General features: G+C 48.4%; 13 protein-coding genes across 13 annotated transcripts; 5 read left to right on the plus strand and 8 right to left on the minus strand.

The window, feature by feature from the left end:
• Positions 1-256: 256 nt before the first annotated feature.
• N7520_006509 (uncharacterized protein) lies at positions 257-1,192 on the minus strand (the record flags this gene model as incomplete). Its single annotated transcript, XM_057140443.1, has 3 exons — positions 257-572; positions 867-1,086; positions 1,138-1,192. The coding sequence occupies 3 exons, from the start codon at positions 1,190-1,192 to the stop codon at positions 257-259; spliced, it is 591 nt and encodes a 196-aa protein (XP_056994449.1).
• A 3,275-nt stretch (positions 1,193-4,467) lies between these two features.
• N7520_006510 (mRNA splicing protein SMD1) lies at positions 4,468-5,063 on the plus strand (the record flags this gene model as incomplete). Its single annotated transcript, XM_057140444.1, has 3 exons — positions 4,468-4,486; positions 4,582-4,631; positions 4,744-5,063. Exons 1-3 carry the CDS (start codon positions 4,473-4,475, stop codon positions 5,061-5,063), a joined length of 384 nt encoding a protein of 127 aa, XP_056994450.1. The 5' UTR covers positions 4,468-4,472.
• Positions 5,064-8,631: 3,568 nt separating this feature from the next.
• On the minus strand, positions 8,632-9,447 carry N7520_006511 (S-adenosylmethionine-dependent methyltransferase; the record flags this gene model as incomplete). The annotated part of the gene is made up of 1 exon (XM_057140445.1): positions 8,632-9,447. One exon carries the CDS (start codon positions 9,445-9,447, stop codon positions 8,632-8,634), a length of 816 nt encoding a protein of 271 aa, XP_056994451.1.
• A 419-nt stretch (positions 9,448-9,866) lies between these two features.
• N7520_006512 (succinate dehydrogenase assembly factor 3) lies at positions 9,867-10,427 on the plus strand (the record flags this gene model as incomplete). The annotated part of the gene is made up of 3 exons (XM_057140446.1): positions 9,867-10,082; positions 10,154-10,253; positions 10,324-10,427. The coding sequence occupies 3 exons, from the start codon at positions 9,867-9,869 to the stop codon at positions 10,425-10,427; spliced, it is 420 nt and encodes a 139-aa protein (XP_056994452.1).
• A 571-nt stretch (positions 10,428-10,998) lies between these two features.
• On the plus strand, positions 10,999-11,904 carry N7520_006513 (GNAT family N-acetyltransferase; the record flags this gene model as incomplete). Its single annotated transcript, XM_057140447.1, has 3 exons — positions 10,999-11,395; positions 11,552-11,661; positions 11,734-11,904. The coding sequence occupies 3 exons, from the start codon at positions 10,999-11,001 to the stop codon at positions 11,902-11,904; spliced, it is 678 nt and encodes a 225-aa protein (XP_056994453.1).
• A 584-nt stretch (positions 11,905-12,488) lies between these two features.
• N7520_006514 (KAR9 family protein) lies at positions 12,489-15,632 on the minus strand (the record flags this gene model as incomplete). Its single annotated transcript, XM_057140448.1, has 1 exon — positions 12,489-15,632. One exon carries the CDS (start codon positions 15,630-15,632, stop codon positions 12,489-12,491), a length of 3,144 nt encoding a protein of 1,047 aa, XP_056994454.1.
• A 1,027-nt stretch (positions 15,633-16,659) lies between these two features.
• On the minus strand, positions 16,660-18,174 carry N7520_006515 (uncharacterized protein; the record flags this gene model as incomplete). The annotated part of the gene is made up of 1 exon (XM_057140449.1): positions 16,660-18,174. The coding sequence occupies one exon, from the start codon at positions 18,172-18,174 to the stop codon at positions 16,660-16,662; it is 1,515 nt and encodes a 504-aa protein (XP_056994455.1).
• Positions 18,175-18,795: 621 nt separating this feature from the next.
• On the minus strand, positions 18,796-20,025 carry N7520_006516 (alternative oxidase; the record flags this gene model as incomplete). Its single annotated transcript, XM_057140450.1, has 3 exons — positions 18,796-19,306; positions 19,366-19,656; positions 19,712-20,025. The coding sequence occupies 3 exons, from the start codon at positions 20,023-20,025 to the stop codon at positions 18,796-18,798; spliced, it is 1,116 nt and encodes a 371-aa protein (XP_056994456.1).
• An 803-nt stretch (positions 20,026-20,828) lies between these two features.
• On the minus strand, positions 20,829-21,417 carry N7520_006517 (acylphosphatase; the record flags this gene model as incomplete). The annotated part of the gene is made up of 4 exons (XM_057140451.1): positions 20,829-20,981; positions 21,039-21,108; positions 21,177-21,313; positions 21,403-21,417. The coding sequence occupies 4 exons, from the start codon at positions 21,415-21,417 to the stop codon at positions 20,829-20,831; spliced, it is 375 nt and encodes a 124-aa protein (XP_056994457.1).
• Positions 21,418-22,281: 864 nt separating this feature from the next.
• Positions 22,282-22,680, plus strand: N7520_006518 (uncharacterized protein; the record flags this gene model as incomplete). The annotated part of the gene is made up of 1 exon (XM_057140452.1): positions 22,282-22,680. One exon carries the CDS (start codon positions 22,282-22,284, stop codon positions 22,678-22,680), a length of 399 nt encoding a protein of 132 aa, XP_056994458.1.
• A 380-nt stretch (positions 22,681-23,060) lies between these two features.
• Positions 23,061-25,171, plus strand: N7520_006519 (putative glycerol:H+ symporter (Gup1); the record flags this gene model as incomplete). The annotated part of the gene is made up of 3 exons (XM_057140453.1): positions 23,061-23,298; positions 23,363-23,430; positions 23,507-25,171. The coding sequence occupies 3 exons, from the start codon at positions 23,061-23,063 to the stop codon at positions 25,169-25,171; spliced, it is 1,971 nt and encodes a 656-aa protein (XP_056994459.1).
• A 187-nt stretch (positions 25,172-25,358) lies between these two features.
• Positions 25,359-26,258, minus strand: N7520_006520 (putative HIT finger domain protein; the record flags this gene model as incomplete). Its single annotated transcript, XM_057140454.1, has 1 exon — positions 25,359-26,258. The coding sequence occupies one exon, from the start codon at positions 26,256-26,258 to the stop codon at positions 25,359-25,361; it is 900 nt and encodes a 299-aa protein (XP_056994460.1).
• A 347-nt stretch (positions 26,259-26,605) lies between these two features.
• Positions 26,606-27,097, minus strand: N7520_006521 (uncharacterized protein; the record flags this gene model as incomplete). The annotated part of the gene is made up of 3 exons (XM_057140455.1): positions 26,606-26,704; positions 26,780-26,885; positions 26,967-27,097. The coding sequence occupies 3 exons, from the start codon at positions 27,095-27,097 to the stop codon at positions 26,606-26,608; spliced, it is 336 nt and encodes a 111-aa protein (XP_056994461.1).
• Positions 27,098-27,302: the final 205 nt, after the last annotated feature.

Below are 27,302 nucleotides of genomic sequence, written 5' to 3' on the forward strand. Positions count from 1 at the left end.
AGACGATCACTTAGTAGTGAGAAGGCAAAAGATGGAATACATTGATAATGTACTTCGTTCAGTCAGTCACAAACTGGACAACGCAAGAGTATACATGGCGGAGAATGTTAGCGTATGAGAATTATGAAAATGTGTTTCTCACAGAGAAATGTGTATTTGTCCAAAAAAAGAACGTAAAATCCACAATGAATGACATGACAAAAAAAGAGATATCAAAACACCCAAGAATTGAACTATATTGCACTGTTAAATGATCCTACTCGGCCGACGGGTCTCTACTCGCTCCTTTGCATTTCCCCTGTGCCACATGGATATTTCGTGCAGTTGTTCGAGTAAACACTGCTCCGCATACAGGACATTCGGCTTTAGCAACAACTCCTGACTTTTCACGTTGGTGTCGTAAAAGGTTGCTGAAGGTCGAAAACTCACGGCCATTGCATCCGTGGTCCCAGCATTGTGGTCGGGGCCTCGAACTAACGACACGAACTTGGCGCTCATTGTCTGATCCAGGGATAGAGTCGGATGGAGAGAAAACGGGTTCAGCAGCCATTGAAGATGAGGGGTGAGAAGAACTATTTGCGAGGGTAAGTATATTGCCGGGGTAGTGATAGTCATCTCGACTCACGGGATTGGAGGTGCTTCCGGAAGATAATAAGCAGGTTGATTCATCAGATAAGGAGGGGAGCTAGAAGAATGGATTAGTGACTTGTGCTTTTTCCCGGAAGAAATTGATTACAAAGGTCTTACGAGGTCATGAGAGGCTGCTCAGAAAGACTAGCGGCTGAGTGAGGAGGGAAAGAACGAGTCATTGAAGGACTAAACCAAGAATCAGCCGACGTTTCTGCGTTTTCTGGGTTCGTTCATACCTGCGGGAATGACTTTGACGAGCGCTACCAGGTACTCCAGGAAGGTATGAAGGTGGCGCGTGCGACTCATGGTGGTAATTGGGCATGGTTCCGTTGGAAGGGCTACCGTAGGTAGCAGAAAGACCAGATGAAGGATACGGCTGTGGCGGAGGGAACTGCTGGTACATATTCCCTGATGCATGTTGTTGTGGTTGAATTTGGCGGTTGGCATAGCCATATTCTGGGTATCATTAGTGGTTGCTCTCATACAGGAACACTATATGCTCCTTACGGTAAGAATTTGGCTGCATTGGGCCAGCAAAGTAGGTGTCTGATGCAACGGACATAGGGTACGGTGTAATAGCAAGACCACTGGCATAGGGTTCATTAGTGTATTCTTTCTATTGTATGCTTCCTTCGGTTGTTTATAGATGTCCTTAGATTCAGGAATCAAGGCTTACCGTGGATGCTCCGTAGGCAAGTTCTCTTTGCAATTGGCGTGTTCAGTAGATGATTGGATACTTTGTTCAAGATATTCCTCGGAGTATGAAGATTCGGAATGAGAGTGTGTAGAATATGGATCTTGACCCAAAAATGATTCTGTGAAGGAATTAGGGCGTAAGAGAATAGTGGAGCCTTCTAAAGGAGGTGAGATGTGAAAATTCGAAGGTAAAGATACAGTTTCTAGAGTCGGCACTGGACTAGTAATAAATGGCCAGGCGGTCGAGTTGTCAAAGGCGCCTTGAAACGCTGGCGGCTGCACAAACTCGATAGGAGTGGGCAAAATGCTAATTTGCTGCGGCAAGGCTGGGTCCTTAGACTGATCAGACTTCCTGCGGTGATTGGAGTAATCTTGTGAGTTTGACTGTGAAGGCTCGGACGACATTGGGGCTTTTCGGCTTCGGTCTAGCGCAAAACTGCAACTGAACGAGGGGGCCAGAAAAGGGCCGGCGACACATAGAGGTGAAATAGGGAAACAGGGGCGATAATCTTGTGGGAATGGGAAAGAATAAATGAGAAACAGTGACATACAATATAGCTTTTGCGCTGGTGGATGGCAATATCGAGTTCGTTTCCGACTTAGTGATTCTACTATCGGAGTGAGCGACGGGCGCAATAGCAAATCTTGCGGATTTTTGCAAAAGGTTTCGCAAATTCGATGGCGAGAAATGAAATTGGAATTTCCAAAAATTTCAGAAAGAAAACCTTTTGGACCGTACAGGGAGAGTCGTTACAAGAGAAAAACAATGCCCCCGCAATCATAAATCATCCAGTTGGGTACAGACTTTGATCCAAAAACTCATAGCTTCTAGAACTTCTTTGCCAATAGTTCGTAGCCACAGGTTGGGTGGGAAAGTTGTCCCTGAAACACTTTGGGCAATTTCACACTGGCGCGAATTCTCGGGAAATATGGCCTGTAATCGTTGCCTATCTGATATAGTGTGAATGAGTAAGGAGGCGTATGATCCTATGATCTTCAAGCAGTGGATCCCAAATTCTATCGTGCTATCCTATTGTACGAGGAGAGAAAGAAGACCTGGTTTTCGACCCCCACAAGGTAACACCGGAACCTCCGTTCCTAGGCCAAAGCATACATTGAGAAAAATAGCGGACGGGTTGACCCATGGGGCCAGGGCGTGTAATGATCCTTGAGCAGTATAGGGGAGCTTCTCCCAGCAAAAGAAAAGTGGGTTTTTAGCCCCATTCAACAAAATGGGGCGGCCTTGGTTGATTTGGGGGCCATGACACTGGCCTTTTAGGTGGCTGACAAGAAGATCGAGAAAAGTTAGTCGCTTTCGATGCAAGCCGCCAATTCGTCGTGGCTGCACAAATAATCAAAAAAGCAAAATGTCCTTCCCAGGGGGAAACAACCCCCGACGGATTGCGGTGTGCTTGGTTCCGTGCTCTAGTTGCAAGACTTGGCCCCCATGAACGCACCGTTAGAGAAGTAGAATCTGATCACCAGGGATGCACCCTGAATTCACCGAAGAATCTGATCTGAAGTATGGAGTATAATTGTTTCTATTTGCAGATTTTCCGAATTCGGCTGCATTTTCGGAATCAATGCGGGCTCTAAACACTGCGGGCTCTAAACACTGCGGGCTCTAAACACTGCGGGCTCTAAACACTGCGGATGGTATGAACAACGATACGGTCACGTCCAGCCTTGTTCGTAGTTCGTATAAATGGGTACGCGGCCTCGAGCTAAAGCAACACAAATCGGGGACTAGTGGCTGGGTTCACAATTTTATCGTTTAGCACATGGCGTCAAAGTTGAGCCACAGATGCAGGATCCCAGTATCCCGGAGGCCATGTGGTTTACTGCGTCCACCCGTGTAACGCCAAGGTGGATCCCAAGCATAAGCAACCAACAGGATAGTAGCGAGCCTGAGGACGAAAAAGGCCATTGTCAGGAGGGTCAAAGGGGCCGGGGTGGACGCACAATTACTCTTAGCGCCTTCGAAATTTGTCATGTCATGACCCGGGGGATTGGCGCCTCCGGGAGTGATCCCCGGGAGTGATCCCGGGCCAACTCGAGATCGACCGGCTCTCTCCACATTCAGGGCTTGGGATCCGCAAGTGTAAACAGATCCTGACAAGTACTCTGTAGGAATAGGTCCTTTTTTCTCTGCATTGCAAATCTCAAATGTCACCCAGTAGGATCTGTGTACCGTACCTCTGTTTTGAGCTTTTCTGGTTGGCCCTTGAAAATGGTAGGGGCACCAAGAAACAGAAACCGAACTCGGCACACCGGTGCACGGTCTTTGTACTGAATCGGTATCGTCAAGCCTGGGTAAGAAAGGCCTGATCTGCACAAGATCAATTGATTGAGCTATTTAGCTTCCAAGCCGCTATTGTTCGGGGGCAAATTCAAATCGTATAATGAAAGGCTTCGTATTTCGATCTTCCAGACTGCGACTCCCAGAAAGGTGAGGCGTGGGTCCGCCCAGCTTGCAAAAGTGGAGATGAGATTGGACATAAACAAGCCGAGCTTACCAACTTACGGATTACATACCCAAGAAATAAAATACAATGCAACTTGCTGCATTCCAAAAACGGCATTCATTGTGCCATGCAGCTTTGAGGAGCTGGATGAAGAAATGGCAACTGTGGCGTTTGTCGCCAAGTTTGGAGGGCCGAAGCTGACTTTTGAAACTGAGCAAGTAGGAAGTTGAATTGCCTCTACCTATGGATGGCCTTTGCAGGACTTGGTAAAATGCACTGTGGCAGATCGATGCTTTCCGAGGTCCACATTGCTGGAGGGCCCCAATGGGGAGATCACCCGTGATAAGTGATCACTGATCTGGGTGGTCTGAACAGATGTTGACTTCAGAAGGAGAAGACATCTGGTATTGAAGAAGAGCTATCGGAATGTAATCATTGATGGAAGTGCGACGCAATAGAAGCAATTCAATCTTGGAGCAGATAACATCCACACATACACGTCACATGACATAGCTCTTGCTCCTGGTCACGTGATTCTGGCTGAGACTGCACTGTAATCCGACCGCATCGACAGCCCGCGATGGTTTGCTAACAGATCTTTCCCCACCAAGACCCTGCAAAGCTACTGGAACCTTAACACATTCATCCTGACTCCGTGACTGCGTGTCCGACATATCCACAATGAAGCTCGTCCGGTACGTCAATTCAACGCCTGCGCGGTCAGCCAAGCTGCTACGCGCATTCCACCGCGAAATATCTTTCTGAAGATCAGAGCTGACAAGCCATCTAGTTTTTTGATGAAATGCGCCAATGAGACGGTGACTGTTGAGCTCAAGAATGGTGAGTGTCAGCGTTATCAATTCAGGACTGCCTTGCGCGTCTGAATGACCACCCACATCTCCTCACAATCCTAGACCGCTATAGCTTCTAACACGGATTCAACCCCGCCTAGGCACAATTCTCCACGGCACAATTACTGCGGTATCCCCGCAAATGAACACATCTCTCCGCACCGTGAAGATGACCCCCAAGGGCCGTGATCCCATCTCGCTCGACACCATCAACATTCGTGGCTCCACAATCCGTTACTATATCCTCCCCGATAGCTTGCCGCTTGATACTCTGCTTGTTGACGATGCGCCCAAGCCTAAGAACAAGGCCCGCAAGGAAGCAGACCGTGGTCGTGGTGGCCGTGGAGGTCCCCGCGGCGGTGGTGGCAGAGGCCGTGGTGGTCCTCGTGGTGGTGGCCGTGGCCGGGGGCGTGGTTTCTAAGTGTTTTGCTTCTCTCCAAGAGTACAAACTGGCGTTTGTTTCTGTCTTCCAACTGGTTCTTTTTTTTTCTTTGCATGATCATGGGATGTCATCTTGTTACCCAACCCCGAAGCTTCTTTCTAAAATTTGGAGGTTGAAAGAAAAAGCAATTTCTTTTTATTTTCCAAATTTGGTGCTCTTGATTTAATAGATCCATTCTGGGCAAGCATTGCAATTCTGGAGATCCCCTATACGCAGCTTCATTCTGTTGGACCTGCTAGGTATAATAGCAAGAATGCCAGGATCGGAGGATCATCCTTGGCTCTAGATTGGTGGATTTAAGCTACGAGCCGCGAATCCAGAATCCGTTAAGCATGTAAAGTTGTGCTACGTGTGTTTACCCGCAAAAGAAACCTGAGGCTCTCTAATCTTGGTTGAAACTAAAAAAAAATATGGTTATGTATCTCGGTATTCCGTATGAAATTATTCAACTTCTTCGACGATTCTTTTTCAGCAGTCATCACCTGACTGTAATCCCTGTTACATCACACGTGACACCCCATGCAGTAGTTCAAGGTTAAGCATGCAAGCGTGCCCTAATTTCCCTGCCATCTAATTCTTCATGATTGCCACGAGGACTTGAGAGGCTTACCTTGGGTTTCTTGTAGATCTGCATTCTACAGGGATGGAAGTATCTGTGACGATCTCACTCTTTATGAGATTTACCCTAGCCTGGCGGCCAGTCTTGTTTGTGCATAGTACCAGAAAAAGACCGAGATACAGGTCTCTTTTTCTGTTACGGTTCAAAAAATAGCCCTTGGGGTCCAGGTCCAAGAGAAACTAAGCTGAATTTCAGATTGCCACGCAAGTGTGCCACCCACGGTGTCTCCGACTCCGACACTAACATTTAGTGTAGGAATACTTCTCTTGAACGTAACCCGACATGCGTTAACCACTGACAGGTTCCCAATTCCCCAACATTCAACCAACAAGATCAGCCTTGCATGCTTTGCCCCTCGTGCCCTGCTCCGGGTCTTTGCCACTCCGGTCCATTTGGGTAAGTCAATGGTTGTAACGTTAGTAAAGCCAGGTATTGTCGAACACCAAACAATAACATCGGAGGCCCCGGTGATTGTCGACGAACTCAGAAGTCAGGTTCGAGGTGGAGTTACTTTGCAGACCCTTAAGCCTCCCGGCTATAGTTATGCACTAACCACTAACTGGTTTATTTGACACTCGACTAACCGTCATACATGTGATAGCCCACATAAATTCATAGACCCTGCTCTATCACTAAGCTGCTCAGCTACTTTCTGACAAATTGAGCCTACTAGTACTCATGCATGAAGTGTTTCCGAGCCGCATTAAAGTCGATGGGAAATATGAAGTGTCAGAGTCGAGTGGATTCTTACAAAATATCTTGTAATTATTAAAAAATCATGGCTTTTCTTTGTCTAGTGTGGAAAAAATAGTAATCAAAGTCACTATATCCAATCTAGTAAGCAGTGCGTTAGCGATCTCGCACCCCCACTTTGACCGAATTCGTGCGAGATGATCTCCATCGACAGGGGGGTTGCGTGTCAACTACGCGGCATACATAGGGACCCCGGGGCCACAAATGTCAAAATGGGGCCCATGTGAATGAAGCAGTATACAAACAAGTTTATCACTTGATTTTCCATTCCGAACAGCCGATAAGTCATGTAGACTGAATCCTTAGCCCCTTACTTCCCTAGCTCCTAAGCCAATGCACTCTACGGAATATAGAATGATGAACCTTGATTGGCTTGGCATCTGACTTGAAATTAATGCTGCCGAGAACGTTCTTTAACCCCGGCTCGTACCGCTGACCTATCACAAGGGGCCCAATACCGATGAATGGGGCTAGAAGTGGGTTCAAGTCAAATCAGCTCGGTGTGTCTCCGACGTGATCGCTAATTAAAGTAAAATCTGTGCCAATCCTATGTATTGTTGTTGTATAGCGGACGCCCAAATATATGCCGTGCCCAATCCGTTCCCCTGTCTTCTTTCACTTCCAAGCTTTTGGATCAATAGGGGTTTGGGGTCTGGACCTTCAATGTGAGACTGTTTTGATCAGTGGACCCCATCGGCCGAATCCCATCTAATGGCCGATAATATTATTCCGTGGAAATACTCAGTCTCTCATTCTTCCAGCGTGAAAATGATATTATGTTTCAGGTTTCATGATTCTATTCGGACTCCTGCATCAGTTCATGTTTTGGGAAACTATGCTCAGTTGACCACTCAGGTGCCTGTGCTGTATCAAGGGTTTCACTATGAGCATTTTTCTTCTTATTACATAGTCGGTCATTTGAGGCTACTTGGCGCTCTGCTTACTCCCTGGTACAGATTAGACTAATCCAAGGGTCTATGTCTATACTGTTCTGTATAACTTATATGAACTTCTTGGATTCATAAAATCTCCGCCTGAACGGCTCCTTCCCGTCGATGCTCCACTGCACAGAGTATTTGAATATTTATTTAACGCACAGCCGCTACTCAAATGCTCGGAGGATAGATCTTCGCAGCTTTAAGTGGCAGCCTCCTGAATCCCTCATTAACCATTTGCCGAGCCTAACACTCCGAGTCCCCGAGTCCCCGAGCCCATCAGCCACCATATTAGTGAAAGTTAGTCCATTCCGATACCGTTCAAACCATGGGGCCAATCTAAAGAAAAAGACAAATAATCAAATGAAAATATTTGAATCTATTCTACACCGCAACTCTGATAACAATGATATCAGATTCCACACGTTATTATCGGTCAAGGACTAGTTGCAGAGTGCTTACCAGTAAATGTCGATCCCTAGATAAGATGGATCTGGAGCGAGAATTCCCGAGATCTAATATTAGGTCTAATTGATATTTCTAACAGGTTTCAGATCTAATGTTCATGCTTGTCGTTCCCAATGTCCAAATCGAGACAAATTGACGAATGTGGACATGCGGTACGGTGCACGAACGCCTATGATGTTATAGGTCGAAACCCCCATAAGACCAAGCGCTAATATAGATCATCCTGAAGTCTCCAGAATATCCACGTGGCTCCCTCGGGGGCCCCATAGCCGGGGATGCCACGTTGTGTTCCTGTTTCGTCTATCGGCTGCAAACTAGACACGGGGCTAAACATGCAACGGGTTTAGTTTCACGTTTGCTTGGCTTGGGGCGGCCATTCCATGGTACTGCGAATGCACTAGCTTGGGGGCCGTCGTCATGGTCTACAAGATGGTGAGTATGCATTGGATTTATGCGTCGTGTGATGCCTTGCAGATTGCACTGCACACGGACGTTGCCTTCCGGATAGACCCGTGAGTCGGCAATGTCAACAAGGCCGTGACTTGGTAATTTTCTCGAAATACCTATGGGTTGTAGAAACATTGGGTCAGAAGCCTGTCGCTTTGGAGTTAGTTGTAGTGCCAAGGTTGAAAAATGCAAATGTCTAGGTCATTATCTGACATGCGAGACTTAGCAGTGAGAACATGGTCTTGGTATTTTTTCTCTCATCTAATGCCCATCTATGAAATGCAAAAGTCTTTCCATCATTCTTAATCTCCCACAAAACTCAAACTTAGCTGCCCTCTCTCCATATCCGAACAATCACTAATTTCTCCCAGCCAGCTTGCATGCCACTCGATCCCACGCTTTCGGCACACCAACCACCCCATCCGCGAATGCGCGCCATAACCTCGTCCGGTCGGTTCTGCTTGCACAGAAGAACATAGGCCACTCCCCGTGTCGATAGGATGTCAGGAATGGCATCTAATAATCGGTTTGTCGTCTCCATGCCATCCACGCCACCCGCATAGGTCAGCGACAGGAAGTACGAGTCGCTCTCGAACTTGGCCGAACGAGACATGGCCTGGGCCACCGCTGGATCATTCTCCGATGCGGTCGGTAACCGGGGGAGATCCTCGCTGGGTACATAAGGTGGGTTGAAGAGAAGGACATCTACGCTGCCAGGGCGTAAGGATGTGCACAGGTCTGCGGTCAACGAGGAGATGTGAACGCTCTGTAGGCTCGAGCTGGTCTCGGTGCTTTCTTCTTTTTGAATTGACTGGATGGCTGTGGACACTGTTTCCCGGGTCGCAAGACAAGCATTCCGGTTGACGTCGGTTCCCAGTGTGAGGATATCCCGGCGTCCGAAGATGTCTTGAGAATGGGCTGCTACAAATCCCAGCACGACGCCGGATCCTGTGCCTGCTTCCACAACCAAGGGCACGGCATCTGCGATTTTATCTGAGGGGCTGCTGCCTTTTTTAAATCTCTCAGATAGCCATTTTGATTCTGATGCTGATGACAGGGTGTCCAAAAAGAGATATGAATCTTCAGATGGTTCGTAGATAGTGTCAAAGGAGACGTGCGAGGTGTCGGGTGTAGGCAACATATTGTATGTCCTTTGATAACACCTATGCAATTTGAATCCCGATAATCCAATGCTTGATTCAAATGGTTTCGTCAATGTTCTTGCAACGCAATAATGTAGTTTCCTCCAATTGGGGTGTTCTTGAGGTGGTTGCTGATTGCATCAATATAAAACTGCAGAGACTTCCGCCAAACCAGTCAAAGCAAGCACTTATGTTGCTGAAATGGACAGAAAAGCACTAAGGAACCAAATCAAATATGTTGCAACTCGTGAAATCGCAAAATGATCTTGATCGTTAAATTACAAAAAGGCGAAACTCAGAATTCCGACGATTAAAGTTCCCCCTCGCCGCCTTCCGCTCCAAGAGGAAAAGCCTTTAAGCCTTCCCCAGGAAATTATGTCATTCAAACCTCAGTAAATCCCCCTCCAACATCCACATCATGCGTATCGCCCAACGTCTCCTTATGGCCACGCCGGCCTCAATCGGCTCCAAATCCAGCCTCAGCGAAGCGCTCGCCCTCCTCCCGCCGCTCCAGCTCTATCGCCGCATCTTGCGCGTCCACCGCAAACTTGACCCGGAGATGCGGGTGCTCGGCGACTCATACGTGAAAAAGGAATTCCGGGCGCATCGGACTGCTGAGAACCCATTGCACATTGTATGTTGAGATTCGTCCTGTTTTACCGAAGGAAACGAGGAACTTGCAACCGGGACTAACCGCGGATGCAGATCGGATTCTTGACTGAGTGGCAGCTCTACGCGCAGAAGATGGAAGGCGATAACTGGGCTGGTGAGAAGTTGGATAAGTCCAAGCTGGACAAGATGAGTGGTATGGTTGAATGAATTCCTGGGGGTAGTGTCGTTGGTATGGAGTGCACGTTCGCTGACCTGTGTCGCAGATCAACAACTTGGTCAGCTCTTTGAGCTTATGGAGGCTATTCGTAACCCGACCGCTGAGGGTAAGGGTGAGGGCGAGGGCGAAGGCGAAGGCGAGAAACAATGAATGGAAGGCTTGAGCTTTGGGTAGTTGTGGGATTCGCCGGGAGATGCTGGCATCTCTCGATGCTTGCATGGTCCTGTGTACAATATATATTTGGATTTAAGCGCATTATATTAGAGGAAAGTAGATTTGCTTAAACATTGATCAAACCTTCAATGGACTACTATTACTTCGGTATAACTGCTCCGTAGACAATATGGTCTTTGGAAATATTGGCTTCCGAAATAATCACCTCGGATATGTCCTAGTTGGAGCATTTGAGGACTAGAGGTATGTAAGCACCCACATCTGGACACATTCAATTGAACCTTTCATTTCTCTCTAGAATTCAATATCTCCAGTGACGATCAAGTCATTCAATTCCATAACCAAAACAGGTCACATGACCACGCCCTTCAAATGACATGACTCAGCTATAAAGAACCGATATATAACTATGATCTTGGAATATTCTACATTCTCAGAAATCACTCTCAATCTTCAATTGATCCCTGTCCCTTTCCTCATATATATAACACCCCAATTGGAACACGGGTGCCATACTGAGATCTCATTTCTTGGAACCCATTTCAAAATGCCCGCCTTACTAGAAGACCCCTCATCGCGCAACCCCCCACCCCAAGCACACATCCAAGCAGCAAGCACACTAATTCCCCGCCACACAACCCTCCCCAAATCCGGCTCAGCAGCTGTAACCCTATACCCAATCACCAATGGCCCCTCCAGCATCCCCCAGGACCTAATCAAGTACCTGCATGCGGAGTTTAGCGCAGAGATCGAGCGCGGCACCACATATCCCATGGAGCAGGCGCTAGATCTTCAGCAATTTGCAGAGTACTGGTTCGGCACGTTTGCAGTTGTGGCTGTTATGGACGACGAGAGTGATGCCGCTGGTGTCAATGGGTTAAGGGAGGGACGGGATTGGGAGAAGCTTTGCTTGGGGACTTTTTATGTTAAGCCGAATTATCCTGGTATGTTCAAGTGTTCAAACCCTCAAATTGACAGGCGCCTGGATACCTATACATATAAAGATTTATGTACTTCAGCAAGCGCTTGCATTCCAAATGCATATGCATGCGGGGCATTGATATGACCGGAACTCGCTGACGGTCGTATCATTGATTTAGGTCGCTGTTCTCACATCTGTAACGCTGGCTTCATCACAACTAGCGTAGCCCGCGGTAAGGGCGTTGGCTATGCGATGGGCGAGACTTATCTGGAATTTGCGCCGAAATTGGTAAGTTTCTCTTTTTTGTACAGCATATTTAGCAGTGCATACCACTGCGTAAGATTCTAACACCGTCCTCAGGGATACAAGTACTCGGTCTTCAACCTGGTCTTTGCGAATAACCCTGCTTCTATTCGAATCTGGGAGAAGCTGGGCTTCAGCATTATTGGACGGGTGCCCAAGGCGGGACGGTTGGAAAACAGTGAGGAATTGGTGGATGCACTGATTTTTGGACGGGAGTTGGGTAATTAGACTATACTTCCACGGCTGTCTGGGGATTTTGCATGGGCATCTAGATGAATTCATGTTCGAAAGAATTGTTTGTAGAGTGTTTATACAGGGACTACTTTTTTGAACAGAATATTGGAAATATGGGGAAATGTATAAACAAGTGATTTAATAAATTGAATTTCAGGTTTCAGTGTTGACTAGCATATTCACCGGGCAACGGTACAGAGCCCTAGAGTAGGTATAAACGAAATCTAAAACAAAGTTCCATTTCCGTACAAAAAAAAAAGTATAAAACTACAAGATATAGGTAGTATTCACATCGGTGGAAGAGAACAAGAAGCCGGATGGAAAATGAAAACCCAACGCTCAAACCATACCATGCAACAGGGGGATATCACGCAAAACCTAACCTTCAATATCATGTTCAGCTCTTCATACTCAATAGACCGTGGTACTGAGTCCAAAAGCACAAGGCGCAATGCAGAGGTGGAGAAAACAAGCCATAAGACAGGTCGGTAGAAAGGGAGGGGGAGAGAATATTTGCTAGGGGAGGCGATCGGAGAAGAGATAGGTAAGAGGATATATGGAAAAAGCGAGGAGGATCATCATGCGCCTGCTCCGGCTCCTCTCCAGCGCGGCCGAGATTCCAACTTCTGTTGTGCAGGCGTCTTCTCGTTCCGCTTTGGTAAAGGAAGCAGACTGATTCTTCGGTTTGTAGAATGTCCCAGTGAAGTGCCAGGACGCATGGGTTTGGTTGGGCTCTCATTTCCGCCTTGGTTGTGTGAGACGCTGCGACTAAATGAAGAGCTCACGCCAGCAAAACTCTGCCGACTTCGAGGGGTGTTCACCATGCCTGCAGTTCCGGAAGTGGAGACATTTGACGGCCTATGAAGCCGGCTGTACGGAGGTGGATCTAGCAAAGATGGTCGTAGGGGTGTAGGAGACATGTTGCGCACGGGGCTCCGAGACGTGGATGCGAATCGGGCTGACAAGCGGCTCATAGACCGACCAGGACTGGGTGCCGGCGAGGCAGACATATCCCGTCGGAAAGGGACTGTCGATGATGGCCTTGGTGTTCGCACCGGGGCGGAAGAGTTGCGATATCCATTAGGAGTGATGGCGCTGAGAGGCGGGTAAGTGTGGCCGACATTTAGGTCATTTGTGTTGGTACTGGCATTCCACCTAGGTCGATTGAGGATGGGAGATGGCTGTGGAACACGAGACATCCGTCTTTCAGATGGTGTGGGTGTGACAGCGGGATTTGTCCTCCCTGGTGTTGGAGACGTGAGTCCTGACGGCTTGGGAATGGAAGATTTCCGGCCAGTTACCGGTTGTGGCACGCCGGAGAACCGTCGGACGTTGGGCATGGTTGAACGAGCTGTGGTACCAGCGGAGCTTTCACGGCGACTAGAGCCCAGGGGTGTCGAACTACTCTTATAGCCGCTGCCGCCGTTAAGAACCACCGAAGATGCAGGTGAGCTTCCAGGTGTATCGACCGCACTACCCGTGGCTGGGCTATCCATCGTCATAATGCTAGAGATGGAATCCCGTAATTGCTGGCCCTTGAAGATCTGCACATCTTCAAGCGACGCATCCATCACCTTCAGGCTAGCCTTCAAAGCATTCGTCCGCGATGTCATATCAGACAATAATCGCAAAACTTCACCATTAACCGTCAGGCGGTCATTTACTCCCTTCTGGATGATTGAAACCACACGTTCGATAGCGGGCACGTAGTGCATCTTCTTCGCTTCATAGTTTTCAATTCGCTTCGTCAGCGTTGCTGGATTGTTGAGCTGTGCGTTTGTCTCCAAGCCTTCCTGCAGTTTGGAAATGCTGCGCTCGACCGAATCAAACATCTTCTGCGCTTGGCTACCGGCGTTGCGGAAAACGATAATCCACTTGTCTTCACCCAGCTCTTTTCGCAAGGCCTCCGCATCCTGCTCAAGCACCTTATAACTCTTTTCCAATCGACTTCGTCGTTCATCAAGTTCCTCACACGCACTAGGAAGGACTCTCTCGGCACGAGACTGGAACATGGAGAGTCTCATGGGCAAGAAATCCAAAGATGCTCGAAGGGGCTGCATCCGCGCAAACAAAGCCATGAGATTGGAATGACTTGAGTCGTCCTGAGGTGTCTTTATAACAGGAGTGCCCGAGGCCGCGGCCAGGAGCGGTCCAATGCTTAGCCGACTAGTCGCAGGCGAACGCCCCTTGATGGGGGATTCCTCCACTATAGTTTCAAGCTCGTTAATATCAAGCCCTCCAGTAGACTCGCCCGTATCCAAAAGAGCCTGATGCCTCTTCTCTTCCATCTCGAAGATCATGCCGCTGAGGTTTTCGATCTCCATTCCCACATCACCCAAAACATTGGACCAAAGCTCTTCCCATTCCATCGCCAGCTCCACCTGTTCTTTTACACCTCTGAGCTTGTTCTTTATTTGTGCCCAGTTATGCAGGATACTCTCCATCTGGCTGACGATTGTTTTCAGGCTCTCGGAATCGACATTGGCGATATCCGCTCGAAGCTGTACTTTCTCAATAGCTGTCACGTATACGTTCACCAAGGACTCAAATCGTGTAATGGCCTTATCAACCCCCTCCAGTCCCTCGCGGCCACCTGCTGCAGCCCACTCAACATCATCCTCAGCATCCAAGCCGCTGAGCACATCGGACGCCTTCCTGATCCAGATTTGAATCTGCTCTGCAGCACCATTCAACGCACGAACGGCGGCGAGAGCCGTTGAAATGTTTGCGATGCTTGTCTGAAGGGCCCCTGGCTGGGGAAGGGGAATGGATGTAAGTTGAGATAGCTGGTTGCTGAAAGAGGCGCGGGAGAAAGAGTAGATAGACTCAGCACGCTGCAAGTCCCTCGGATTAAAGTATGACTGTGTGTTTGAGGATGAAGATACGGCGTATGTGGGGGATGCAGGAGCTTCATCTTTCGGGGGTGGTTCGGGAGCGGAATCGGCTTGCTCCTCGCTCCGCTTGGTATCGTCAACATACTTCTCAAAGTCAGTCCGATTATCCTGAGCCTTATCAACGGGCAGGGATTCAGGTTCCGGGTCAGCGCGCAGCGGCGCAGGAGCTGGTTCCACCACAGACATGGATGTTGGCGGAGCGCAAGTCTTGTCTGGGGTAGTCGCCGGGGGATGAGCAACGGCCAGAACAGGCGATTCTAGGCCGTCGACAACCGCGTCGGTGAAATCTAACCCTTGCTCGCGTGTGTCGGAGAGTGTCTGCAGAAAATCCTGGTTGGGTACTTCGAGCCTATTCGACGCGCTCCGTTTTGTTGACTGTGACGTTGCTGAACCTGGGGATGTGAAGGCCACACCATTCCACGTCTGGCCTTTCCTCTCAACCTTGATCGAGAGGTCTTTATGAAGGCTATCAAGTTGATTGAGGTGTTCTTCAGGGATCCGACCGACGTTGTTGGCGTTCCGGGGTGCGCTGGTCACCTTGTTACTGCCGTCGAGCAGCTTCACTCGGGCCGCTAGGGCGGGAGACAGGCGGCGAAAGATAGATTGCTTTCCACTACTTTTCTCGGCGCTGGATGGTTCGGAAGTAGGCTCGTCTTCGTGATTGCTGCTGCCAATACTCCACAGAGACGACTTGGACTTCAACCGGCGGAGAGGGGAGGGCCCGTGTTCATTGGGGGAGCCTTCCGCGGGGGGAGGAGATGCGGACTGAACGGACACGGGGTACGCGATGTCAGTCGCGGCAGGTGGATCGATGACTGTGGCATGCATGGGTGCAAGCCCGGGGGGCGAATTTGAAAGGTGATTCAAAGGCAGGGATGAACAATGGAATGTTTCGTTCTGGTTCGGTCGGGGGAGACAAGATTTTGGGAGAGAAAGCCCCCTTCTCACGGTCGCGGATTAGATCAAATTTGAGGATAAGAAGGCGCTACATGACAAGAGTCATATAAAAAGAAGGATGTAAGGTGTTTTTTTAGTTCAAAAGAGTCATAAGCAATAAATTGGGCAGCAATCACTTTGAGACAAGAAGAGGGATAAAGGTCGTTGTACTGTGCAGGGTACTTGGGTCGGCACCCACTTTACTATGGGGCATCATTTACCTTCATGTAATTCAAGGGATCGACACACCCCATGAAATCATTTCACAAGCTTCCAATGTCTCTAAGAGGTAGCTAGATAGGTCTTTCAGATGAATAAATATTTAAATGGATAATACAAAGATGGTTTTGATCTAAGCTTCAATGATTCCAAGGTTTCCTAATGAATAGACGAATTACGTATATCATTAATCATTATCAAGGGGGAGGATCCACGACCATGTGCTCCTAGCGTCCATATCCACGGTTGTACTGTCCAAGGTTCATTACACATAAGTATAGGGAAAATCGAGGTCGCATATACTTAGATTCAAATGTTATACATATATTCAGTTGAGTTTAAATCCTTTCAACTGATCACCAGGTCCACTAGGGCCTTAAAATGGATAGGCTCTTGGAGCTAAACAACCATACTTAGACAACCTCTCACCTAGACAAAGGCAAACAGGAAAAGATACCCAATTATTATGTTTGCCCTTCAATGCAACATATCCAAGAAATATTCCCTTTCGGGAAAAAAAGATGCGACATTTGAACAGATTCCGAAATTAACCAAGAGATTCGGAGGTCAAACAGGAAACCAACACCGTAGACAGAGGCAATTCAGGGGTATCTAGCCAAGTGCCCAGGAGTTAAAACAAACACGAAATAGTAAAAAAGCCGAGAGGCATATCTACGTCAACTGTCAATCCAACCACCCATTAAATCAATCCGGCACTTGGCGGCCGCCCCGGATTGGCTGCTTGCCAATCTCGGACCAGTTGCTCGCGGACTGTTTTGCACCACGCTAGCATCGCGGCGTCAAACTCCCTCCAGGCTGAAATACTGCTGTTCTGTACCACGCCCATCACGTCCACTTGGAACCGGAGCTCCCAGCGCAATTCTGCAGCTTTGATCCAGTAGCGTAGGTTATCGGCTTGTCGGTATGGCTTCGCGATATCCTCATGGAAAGCCTTAATCTCGCCAAAAGGTTGCTTGGACTTTTTGACGGCAATGTTGTGTGACTGGATTAGGATGCGACCGTCTCTGAAACGATCCAGAAACGGAGTGGGGAGGTTCTCGATGCTGGCATCTTCCTCAATCGGTGTCCACTCTGGCAGGGTATGACCCTCAGGCATTAGGCTGCGGAGGAAAGATTCCTCTCGGGACCGCTCTCGTCCGGTCCAGTCGCCTTGGGCCCAGTCCCAGTTTTCTCGTTCTTGGGCCTCGAGGTCTTCTAGAGCTTTCTCCCTGACTAACATGGTTCGTATCCCGGCCATCCATCCCTGGATTATATCGCGTTCTTCAGGTCGCAATCCACAGGCAAAATGCCGGGCTGCCCATCGCTTCAGCACATCCAGAACGTGGAAGAGGTCCTTTCGGATCTCCCGCTCACTCTTGATAGATGCGAGCCGATCCGGGTACGGGTGAGTAGTGTAGTAGATTTTGGCAGCACGAATTGCCATAGTCACATCATCCAGGATACCCATGCCCTGTGCCTCTTCCTTATTCAGTGGTGTCGGAATTTGTCGCGACGGGTCGTCCTCCGTCTCCGGAACATCACTAGGAGAAAGACTGGAACGGAATGGTTCGCGAGGAGGAGGGTCGATCCCCTCTTCAACCGCCTGAATATTACTGTCTGCTTTTTGTAGCGCAACCTGTAGATCGCGGCGTAACGATATCAGGTCCGGCGGTGGCGGAATGTGATGTGTTTTAATGCTGTACGTGCTGACGGTAGGTGGCAGCATAAACTCCCCCTCCTCGTCCTCATTGGGATCAAACTCTGGTGATTCGGTTATATCAGACGGACTGGCGACGAAATCGTCTATATGTGCCTGATTCGGGGTGATCAACAACCGGGGCACATTCTCGCTATTCTTTTTCTTAAACTCCTTGCCTCGGCCCGTCTTCCCGTCCAGCAGACCCGTCCGAGCGAAGTAGTATTGTAGATGAGCAATGCTGCCCAGGCTCATGACACTGTCTCGGTGCCGAGCTGACTCGGCGAACTCAGCACCGAGCGCACGAGTGTATCCATGGCGACGGGAAGAAGTTGAGACGGTAGACCGAGCATCGGCAGAGGTCGCGGAGGAGGCAGAGAGGGAGGAGACGGAGGAGAAAGAGCGATCCGGGGAGGAGTATGAAGAGATAGCCGGCGTGGCAGGAATAGAAGGCGAAGGTGATGAGGACCGAATAGTTGGCGATGTCACTTCAGGGTCTATGAACTGTGGCTCCTCCATTCTTGTGGCGGAATTGGGTTACTGAAACTCTTGTCGCACCAGTTGTCCACAATGTGATGGGATCGGCGAGATGTGTTTGATATGAAGAATGTCGGATATAAGTTAGGACGAATAATCACAACACATAAGATAACATCGAGTCGCAGATCTGTAGACACGTCTCCGAACTGAGGACCGCAATGGAGGTTTAATGAAACGTGAACGATCGCCGGCCGAGAATCTCCTTTGGGTTTAAAAGGGGTGTTGGTTCCCGCCTTTAACTAATAAAACCCAACGGGCACGCTAAAGGGGCAGATTATTGATTGAAAGAACAAATTGTATCATTTACTGATAACATTGACATTGAAAGATGCAATAGTACTTGACTCAGATTCTAGTTTTCATCTTCTTTATCCATTTGTTTATAAACTATAGATTCATATTCGTCTCATTCTCTTTTTTTTGGTTTCTAATTACCAAGTTAGGTTTAGCTTGATCAATGTTATTTGGCCCCGCGTCCCAAGGATTTCCATTTAACGGTCCGCGTCCGTGCCTCTAATTGGATTAAGAGATGAGAGATTTGCCATGCGCTAAAAAAAAATGATAATGATACAAAGATGCCCTCACTTTTTCATCTAAAAATCAGAAAATGTCTTCCCGCTCCCAGCCTGTACCCTTCAAATTTGAAAGTCCCTTGCTCGGATGCTCCCGGCTCGGATCACGGTACCGAGTCTGGTAGGGATTGGGATCGATCGCCTGTTGCAAATTGCCAAGTGTATGGTTGACCTCGCGGTGCTTGGCCTCGTCGGCTCGAATATACATCAGTAAATCCTTCATGGTGCGCTGACCCTCCGGCATCTTCCAGTACTGCACCGCGATTTGGGGCGCTTCAAGAGTCTCCCACTCCGGCAGTTTGCCCGTTTCAAGTTCTTCGATGGCACGAGTGTATGTGATGACCGCCTCTTCCTCCAAATATCCAACGAACCGGTGGCATATGCGAGGGGATAGGAGGTAAGCTATGAAGAATCCATTGAAAAAGACGCCTTGTGCGCCGAGAACCATCAGCCGCATGAACCATCCGGGCTCGGCAAGTTTAAGGAATGTCAAGAGGTGCATGCGTTCGTTGAAGGCTTCTTCTAGAAGGGTTTCGATCCTAAGTCCAATAAGTGGTTAGTACATCATGGTGAATCTGAGTTGTACTGTTATGCGTACCATCCATTATCTCTCTTCATGCGTCGAAGACTGCGCAGGTGACGGAGCATGCCCCCAACCATCCCGGGAACGCCAGCGACAGTCTCTAAGAAGATGAACCGATGCATCCATTTTGTCTCCGTCATCTTGAATCTGGGAGCCAGTTCCTCGCCGGGTTCTGGGTGCTTGTACCCTGTTACAAGGTCCATGCCCCATCGAAAGACGCGGACAGTGCCCAGAGCAACCCAGTCGGACCAATTTGCGGCGTTTCGGTGTGCAATTGCGACATTTTTCATTTCGGATTCAGAATATCTAGGGACATTAGACTTCTGTCAGGTTGTGAGCACCCGGGGGGTTGGTAGCTCACACAGGATGTGCCCATGCTGATTCCACTTCCTTGACCCCTCGGTTTTGCGGTGGTGGAAAAAACTCTTTGATCTGGTTCGTCGTAAAATTGGTTTGCTTTCGAAGGTCGTTGATGATGCTAGAGTTCTGTGGAGTTGAGGAAATGGAGCGCCTGGGAGTGTAGGTGAATGAAGAAGTTTGTCCGCGTATATCATGGGAGCTGCCGCGTTTGGTGACCGTCAACCCTGAATAACTTCGCGCCACCAGATGAATGTAAGTATGTGGTCGTGTGGCTGTTCGTAAGGACGAAGTTGATAATACTGAAACCGAATTCATAGTGAGATGGTAAAGTAGGAGTAAGAATATAGAAGTTTTGATTTGCACTGAATGATTTGGAACGATCTCAACTATGAAGATCTGAACCTTTTATATGTTTGGCATCCCGAATTTCAACGATCCCCGAACAAATCCCGGACCAGAGGATGAACATGTATAAACATCAGAAACACGGCTGTGCCTGGGTTCCAAAGGTTGTATACATCAGGATCTGTTGCTGACATGACGGAATGCTCATTGGCTCCATATAAAGATTTTATAATGCAGTCCCGCCCCACCTATTGTCCACACTTGCTCTATTCCATCAACAGTGATTAAGTCTCAAAATCATACAATAGCAGATTTAACTTAATACCCTCGAACAAGAAGTAATCAAATTACCCTTCCCATTATTCATGTAGGCAGTCTTTGATGTTGATGATCACAATTCGCCACGGGCAGGTGACCTCGGGATGAGTCGGGATTTGCCCCGAATTCAGCTCGGACTCTATACATTCGCTTTTTTGAGTCACCGATCCCGAGAAAATATCGCTGGATTTTCACCGGTGTCACTGGAAATTGGAGGGCCTGAATTTTCTTGTTTGTAAGGTCACGAGTACACAAATTTTTCCGATCCTTGCCGAACATGGACATCAATGGAGGGAGTTTGAGAAGATTGAAAGGAAAATACAGTGTAGATGTGGGTCTATCAGATTACACCCAACATAAAATTTAAGAATGATAATAATGTTGGAATGCTCTCTTTGTTAATCATTATAAAGGTCGGGACATCCATAATCAGACTCGGAGTCAAGTTGAGACGCTCACGTCTTCCTAACCGCGAAATGAGATTCACCCTCCAGAGGTTCCATCTCACGCGTCTCTAACTTGATAACATGTGCCATTGAAGGTCCTTTCTCGATCTGCTGCATGAATTTCTCAATCGTCTCTGCATCGCCCTGGACTTCACCTTCGACCTGTGCAAATATTTAGAACTCAGGACTGGTTGTTTGATAAAGCGCAAAGGTACACACTTTTCCATGGATGGTGTTCTTGGTCCAGCCGATTAGCCCGAAGCCTCTAGCACATTTCTGAGCAAAAGCACTGGAACACGTCAAATTTGGTCGCGGAGGTGATATGATGTCATCGATCATGGGAGATCGAAGCCTTACCGGAAGCCGACACCTAGCGATGAGTCAGTAAGAGAGCTATTCTGATATTCAGAGCATGCATAGTGATAGAGTTGGCCCGGTGGGTTGAAAGTGTTGAAGTGTTTACCTTGTACAGTGCCTTCAACTTGGAACGCAACCTAGCGTAGCTGGTTAGCCATACCGTGATGAGAGTCATCGATGAACACCGTGAGTTCATTCAGAATTTTATAATTTCAGGATCACCTACCCGTTTGGAGGACATGTTGAATATGAAGTGGTTGTTGTATGGAGGTGAAGGACGATTTCATGACCTCAGCGGGCTGCTGATCTAATCCTCATCTAATTATACTCGCCCAATGTAGAACCGCTGTAGTGATTTGAACTTACAAAGTTACCCATACTCTATGAGGAACATTGACGTATTGTATATCCTCAAAAATGTATTAATGCTCCCAGAGGTCAGATTTCCACATTCATCTATACGTCGCTTCCAGCGTGTCACTTCATCATGGGTTTACAACTACTCATTATCGCGTTATTATTGCTGGCAGATGTTGCGCTCTCTGAAAGAGTGCTTGGGGCATACATCTTCCAGCAGCATGGAGACTGCGCCCCTGAACCTCGAGCCGCTGTCGCACTGACTGAGCAAGGTGAGGCTGAACAATTCATCACTTGTCTATATTTCTAAGATCGTTATAGATCGCCTGAATTGACATATTATATCAAGAGCTTCAAGACGAATGTCAACCCAATGCAATTGTTACCAGGTCACCCAAGTATGATATGATGATCGAATCAGAAAATGCATTTCTCCATGGCCTATACTTGCCTACAGATCCCGAGAGGGAAAAGACCCCAGCGGACCTGTGAGGGCCTGTCATATTCGGGCGTCAATGACATGTGCCACTACATTAGTTCAATGCCCAATTATTACTCATCTATCGTATGGGAACTTTACACCAATGGCCCTGGATCCGATATACCTCACAAGGCTGACATACATTTACGTTTCCTATTCCACGATGAGGCAAGTAGAATGAATTCTACTTTGCGGAGGTTTTCTAAACTGGGCTCAAATACAGTCGGAGCGAGCTGTAACGAATTCGTGGCAGTGACGAACTCCTATATGACTGAGCAGACTTTGAGTTGGCGTTTGAGCTGCGAGAATACACAAGCTGTATGCAAGAAGGCGATTGATGAAAACACCCTGGAGTGGTATTGCCCTGTGATTGTCTCCGTCTCTCTATTGTTTGGAACCTCAGTGCTAATAATCCTCGCTGCATGCTTAGTCGCTCTGGTTCCCCTTAAGACTCCTCGATTTAGGTTTCAAGAGCATGAAGAAGATGCTCAGGCCGCATTTCCAATGGACACACCAATGACTATCCTGGTTTCTTACAACATGCTGGAGGTTTTCACCAAGTTTACCCCCGAAAAATTTGGCGGAAAGAAGACGACGATCACCGTGGCGAAGTCCGAACCAACCTCAGGTATTGAATTGATGGTGAAGCATGACTCAATTATTTGATCTCCAATGTGGGATGAGCTACTTATATCTATGATTATTTTGATGCAGAATTTATCTCCATTAAACAGCCTACAAGTACCAACTGAGTGTGTACTATAGCAGGAACATAGCTCTGATATGACTGCTTGTACCTATAGTATCTGCTATGAATTTTATTATTTGCTGAGACAGTAAGAAACCAATAGAAAGCCATATATTTGCATCACTTAAATGCCGCACTAACTAGACTTCCTATTGTTGAGCTTGTGATATAGATCATGATAATTAACGGGCGCTGATTGGGCGCGTGATCGCCATTGGATTTGGAACGTCAACCTCGGCCCCCTGAGTAAACATTGGACACTTCAGCGCTTCACCTGCGCCATGCTACTGCGATCAAAATGACTTCTCCTTTCTCCTGGCTGCGGCGGATTTACTCGCTCGACACCCTTGACACTCGCTTTACCTCCTCCGCTACGCCCGACACGCGACCTGGCTCCGCCAAAGATGCCCGCGCTCAAGCAATTGCCCAAAATGCTCGCGCTCCGCTCTGGCGTACGCCGGAATTCTTCATTTACTATCTTTTCTTCATTACCCTCGTTCCTCTGATGTTCAAAACCGTGGTGGATGCTTCTAAGGGTGAGTGGTCCCCGAAACGCTGGAGTGGCGTTGAGACGCTGACGAGGATCTTCAAATGTTATAGAAAGCCACCCGATTTACCCTACCTACTCAGACCTCCTATCCCCGGGATGGATCCCTGGCCGTTTAGTCGTGAGTCTTTTGTCTCATAGAATGCTTTTAATCGACCTTAAAAACAGACACGGCTGACCGTGCCCGAATGACACAGGACAACTCCGATTCACAATACGCCAGTTTTCGTGACAACATTCCATACTTAGTTTTGCTTCTCATTGCACATCCGCTGGTCCGCCGGATCTATAGCTCGTGCTCACGCACGAGTACCACAACAAAACCCTCCAGCTCGTCCACGGCGGCTGCAGGAGATGCACAGCTCGAACAGCGGATGCGCTTTGACTTCGTGTTTGGTCTTATCTTTATCACGGCCCTTCATGGAGTTTCTGCGATCAAGGTGCTCTCCGTTCTACTCATTAATTATCGCATCAGCAAGAATCTCCCTCGATCTTACATTCCGGCTGCAACATGGACGTTCAATATCTGCATTCTGTTTGCCAATGAGCTATGTGAAGGATACCCGTTAGAAAAGATTGCCATGTTCTTGACTCCGGGATCTGGCGCATCGGGAGATAAAGGATCCTTGCTGGTCCAATGGGCGCAAACACTTGACAACTTCGGAGGCATTATGCCCCGGTGGGAGGTCCTCTTCAAAGTCACAGTGTTGCGTCTGATTAGTTTCAACATGGATTATTACTGGAGCCTGGACTATCTTTCCGCGAGCCCTATTGAAGTATGTTCTCCTACCGTGTTTGGTTCCAAACTTCCAATTTCTCGCCTGGATATAGAACTGACCGAATTCCACAAGAAGAAGCAACTCGACCCCGCGGCTCTTTCTGACCGAGAGCGTGTCAAAATACCCGCAGAACGGGCCGCCTTCAGTGGGCGCAACTATATCGCCTACGTGCTCTACTCACCATTGTACCTGGCCGGCCCCATCTTGACCTTCAACGACTATGTCTCCCAGCAGCGATACACACCTCTCTCGCGGACACGAACCCGCACCATCCTCTACGGCATCCGCTTCTTTTTGACTCTAATGTGTATGGAGTTGATCCTCCATTACATTTACGCGGTGGCCATCTCCAAAGCATCACCAGATTGGTCACTCTTCACCCCAGGACAGCTAAGCATGCTTGCTTTCTTCAACCTGCATATCATCTGGCTTAAATTGCTTATCCCGTGGCGATTTTTCCGCCTCTGGGCTCTGATTGATGGAATTGATCCTCCAGAGAACATGGTTCGCTGCATGTCTAACAACTATTCTGCTTTCGCCTTCTGGCGTGGCTGGCACCGTTCTTACAACCGCTGGATTGTGCGCTATATCTACATCCCATTGGGTGGAGGTGGCAGTAGCCGAGGCCCAGCTGGTACAAAGCAGAACTCGCCTGCATCATCTGGTTTCTGGAGCAAATTCTTGCAGATCCGAAATTTTTTGATGGTATTTACATTCGTGGCCTTGTGGCACGATATTAACCTTCGTCTGCTCATGTGGGGTTGGCTCATCACACTCTTCGTTCTACCTGAAGTCCTGGGCGGTATGCTCTTCCCTGCTCGACGCTGGCGTTCGCATCCCACCGCTTACCGGTGGCTCACTGGCATTGGGTCTGTGGGTAACGTCCTCATGATGATGATTGCGAATCTCGTTGGCTTTGCGCTCGGCCTGGATGGGCTCAAGGACTTATTGGCTAGCCTCACGGGGTCATATTCTGGAGTGGCATACATGATTTCGTGCTGCGCGGTGTTATTTGTCGGGATTCAAGTTATGTTTGAGATTCGCGAAGACGAACTGCGAATGGGCATCAACTTGAAATGTTGATCATGTTCAAAGTACGGAATATACCGATGACAATTCCAACTCCTCTTAAGAATGGGAAAATTAATTGAATGATTGATAATATGGTATGATACAGGTTTCCATTAGATTCATACAGTCGTTAGAAGAGAAAGGGGATGAACAAGCCCCCTTCTGAATAGTATACAGCCCAACACACGCATCGGCGGTTCTAGAAGAACGCACCACACCTCGAATCCTCATGTACCCGGTAACAATCTAACCCACAAGTCCGCAGATGACAGCTCTTGCACCGAATCTTCCCCCAATACCCACACATACAGCAGAAATGCCGCGACGACTGAGACGACATCGGCGGGCCCACCCGCGACGCATTATAAGACAAAGGCGGCTCAGCCAGTAGAAGCTGAATAATGCGATCAGAAGGCATACTCGGCGCGTAAGAGCGCAAGAGAGGATCATTATCATGCTCTGTCTTCAAAAGCTTCGGCCTCTTCTCCTCCTCCACTTCCACATCCTCCACAATTGTAGCAGGCGTCCCAGGGCCCGAAGGCGCAGGCGTAGGCGTAGAAGCAGCCGTCCCAACAGCCGAAGCCAATTTTCTCTTCGCAGCCACAGAGCCCGCCACAACAGGCGTTGAGCTCCTCCTCGCCGCAGCAGCAGTTGCAGCTTTACTCCCCTTCGCCATCACAGCCGCTGCGCCTGCATTTCCAGCCCCTGTCCCGATACCACTGGCCGCACTGTTTTGAATCGCTGCTTCCTCGTCGTCGAGATGATTCCGGAATGTCTTTTGGGATTGTAGGATTCGACGCACGTTGGATGTTGTCTTCGCGCGTGTGCCGCGTGCTCCGGCTTCTTTGGCTTGTTTCACCGGGACGGGGATCGCTACGTCGCGCTGGTTTTCGCGATCTAGCTCGGCTAGGTGGCGGACTATGGCGTTCGCTCGTCGTGAGGACATGTCGCCGCCTTTACCGGCGTCGCGGATTCCGCGCTTGCGGCTTAGTGTTGGGGCCATGGCGGCTTGGGCTGGGTTGAAGGGTCGGTCGGCGACGTAGCTCCAGCCTGGGGCTGGCGCTGCGCCTTTGTGTTGGAGGAGTTCGACGCGGAACATTGTTTTATTCTTTGTCTTTCTTGGTTTTGTTCGTAGGTGTTGAGGAAAGAGGAGGAGTTGAAGATGTGAAAGTTGATGGGTTGATAAGGCGTTTGGTGTGTTTGCAGCGGTCTTTATCAAATATGGTTCTTGGGTTTTATGGTCAATTAAACGGTCTATTGTAAAGGCCTGGATTGATTGTTTCTTGGATTTGAGTCTTATGATGCAACTTGAAATAAATATATTATTTCATAGGCAGGAATGTCGGGTCAAATTGATATTTGTGCAAAACCAAATGCAGAAAGACACCACTAACACCAATGTGAGACAGAAAGTACATAGTTGAGATACAGTAAACAATTCAACGTTTACTTCTTGTGAAGCTGGTTGACTTTAGACTCCAGCTCATTAATGTAAGACTGGAGTTTGAGTGTAGCGGACTGAAGTGCCTGCGTCGCAAGAGAGCTCTCCCCAGGAACGGGGAAAGCGCGAGACAGTTAGTCCAAGAAAACCATAATAACCTGATAACGATGTTAACATACCGAAATGTCATCCGTCAACATCTCATTCGCGACTCGGTAATCCCCTAGGATGTAGTAGTATACCGACGCGCCGGCAACAACAGCGCCAGATAGGAAACCGAAGACTCTGCACAATTTTAGTAAATCAGATCTCAAATAAGGTCTGGAAGTAGAGAACTGTATCTGACGATGACATTTCAAGACTTACCCTCCACGGAAAGCACCAACGGGCTTGCTTGTAGGCAGTGGCGCGGCCTCCCAGCGGGGACGGGACACGGAGAATGGTCGGGAGACGACGCGTCCACGTAGCGGCAAGAAAATCTTCGAGCGTACAGTCATGATTGAAAGATCCGTTTCATCAATAAATGATATCGAAAAATATGGAAATGTTCTTACAAGTTAAGTTGTTTGGTGAGGCAAGTGAAAGAGACCCGGTGACGTTGCCGGACGGTGGCCCGGGCGGCGTCGGAACTCGGTACTATAGTCTATACCTGTTATTTGCAGAATGAAAACTTATATGGTAGTTAATAAAAATTCCGCTATG

This window comes from Penicillium odoratum, assembly GCF_028828045.1.
Source record: "Penicillium odoratum strain IBT 22623 chromosome Unknown utg000005l_segment0_segment0, whole genome shotgun sequence".
Taxonomy (NCBI): Eukaryota; Fungi; Ascomycota; class Eurotiomycetes; order Eurotiales; family Aspergillaceae; genus Penicillium; species Penicillium odoratum.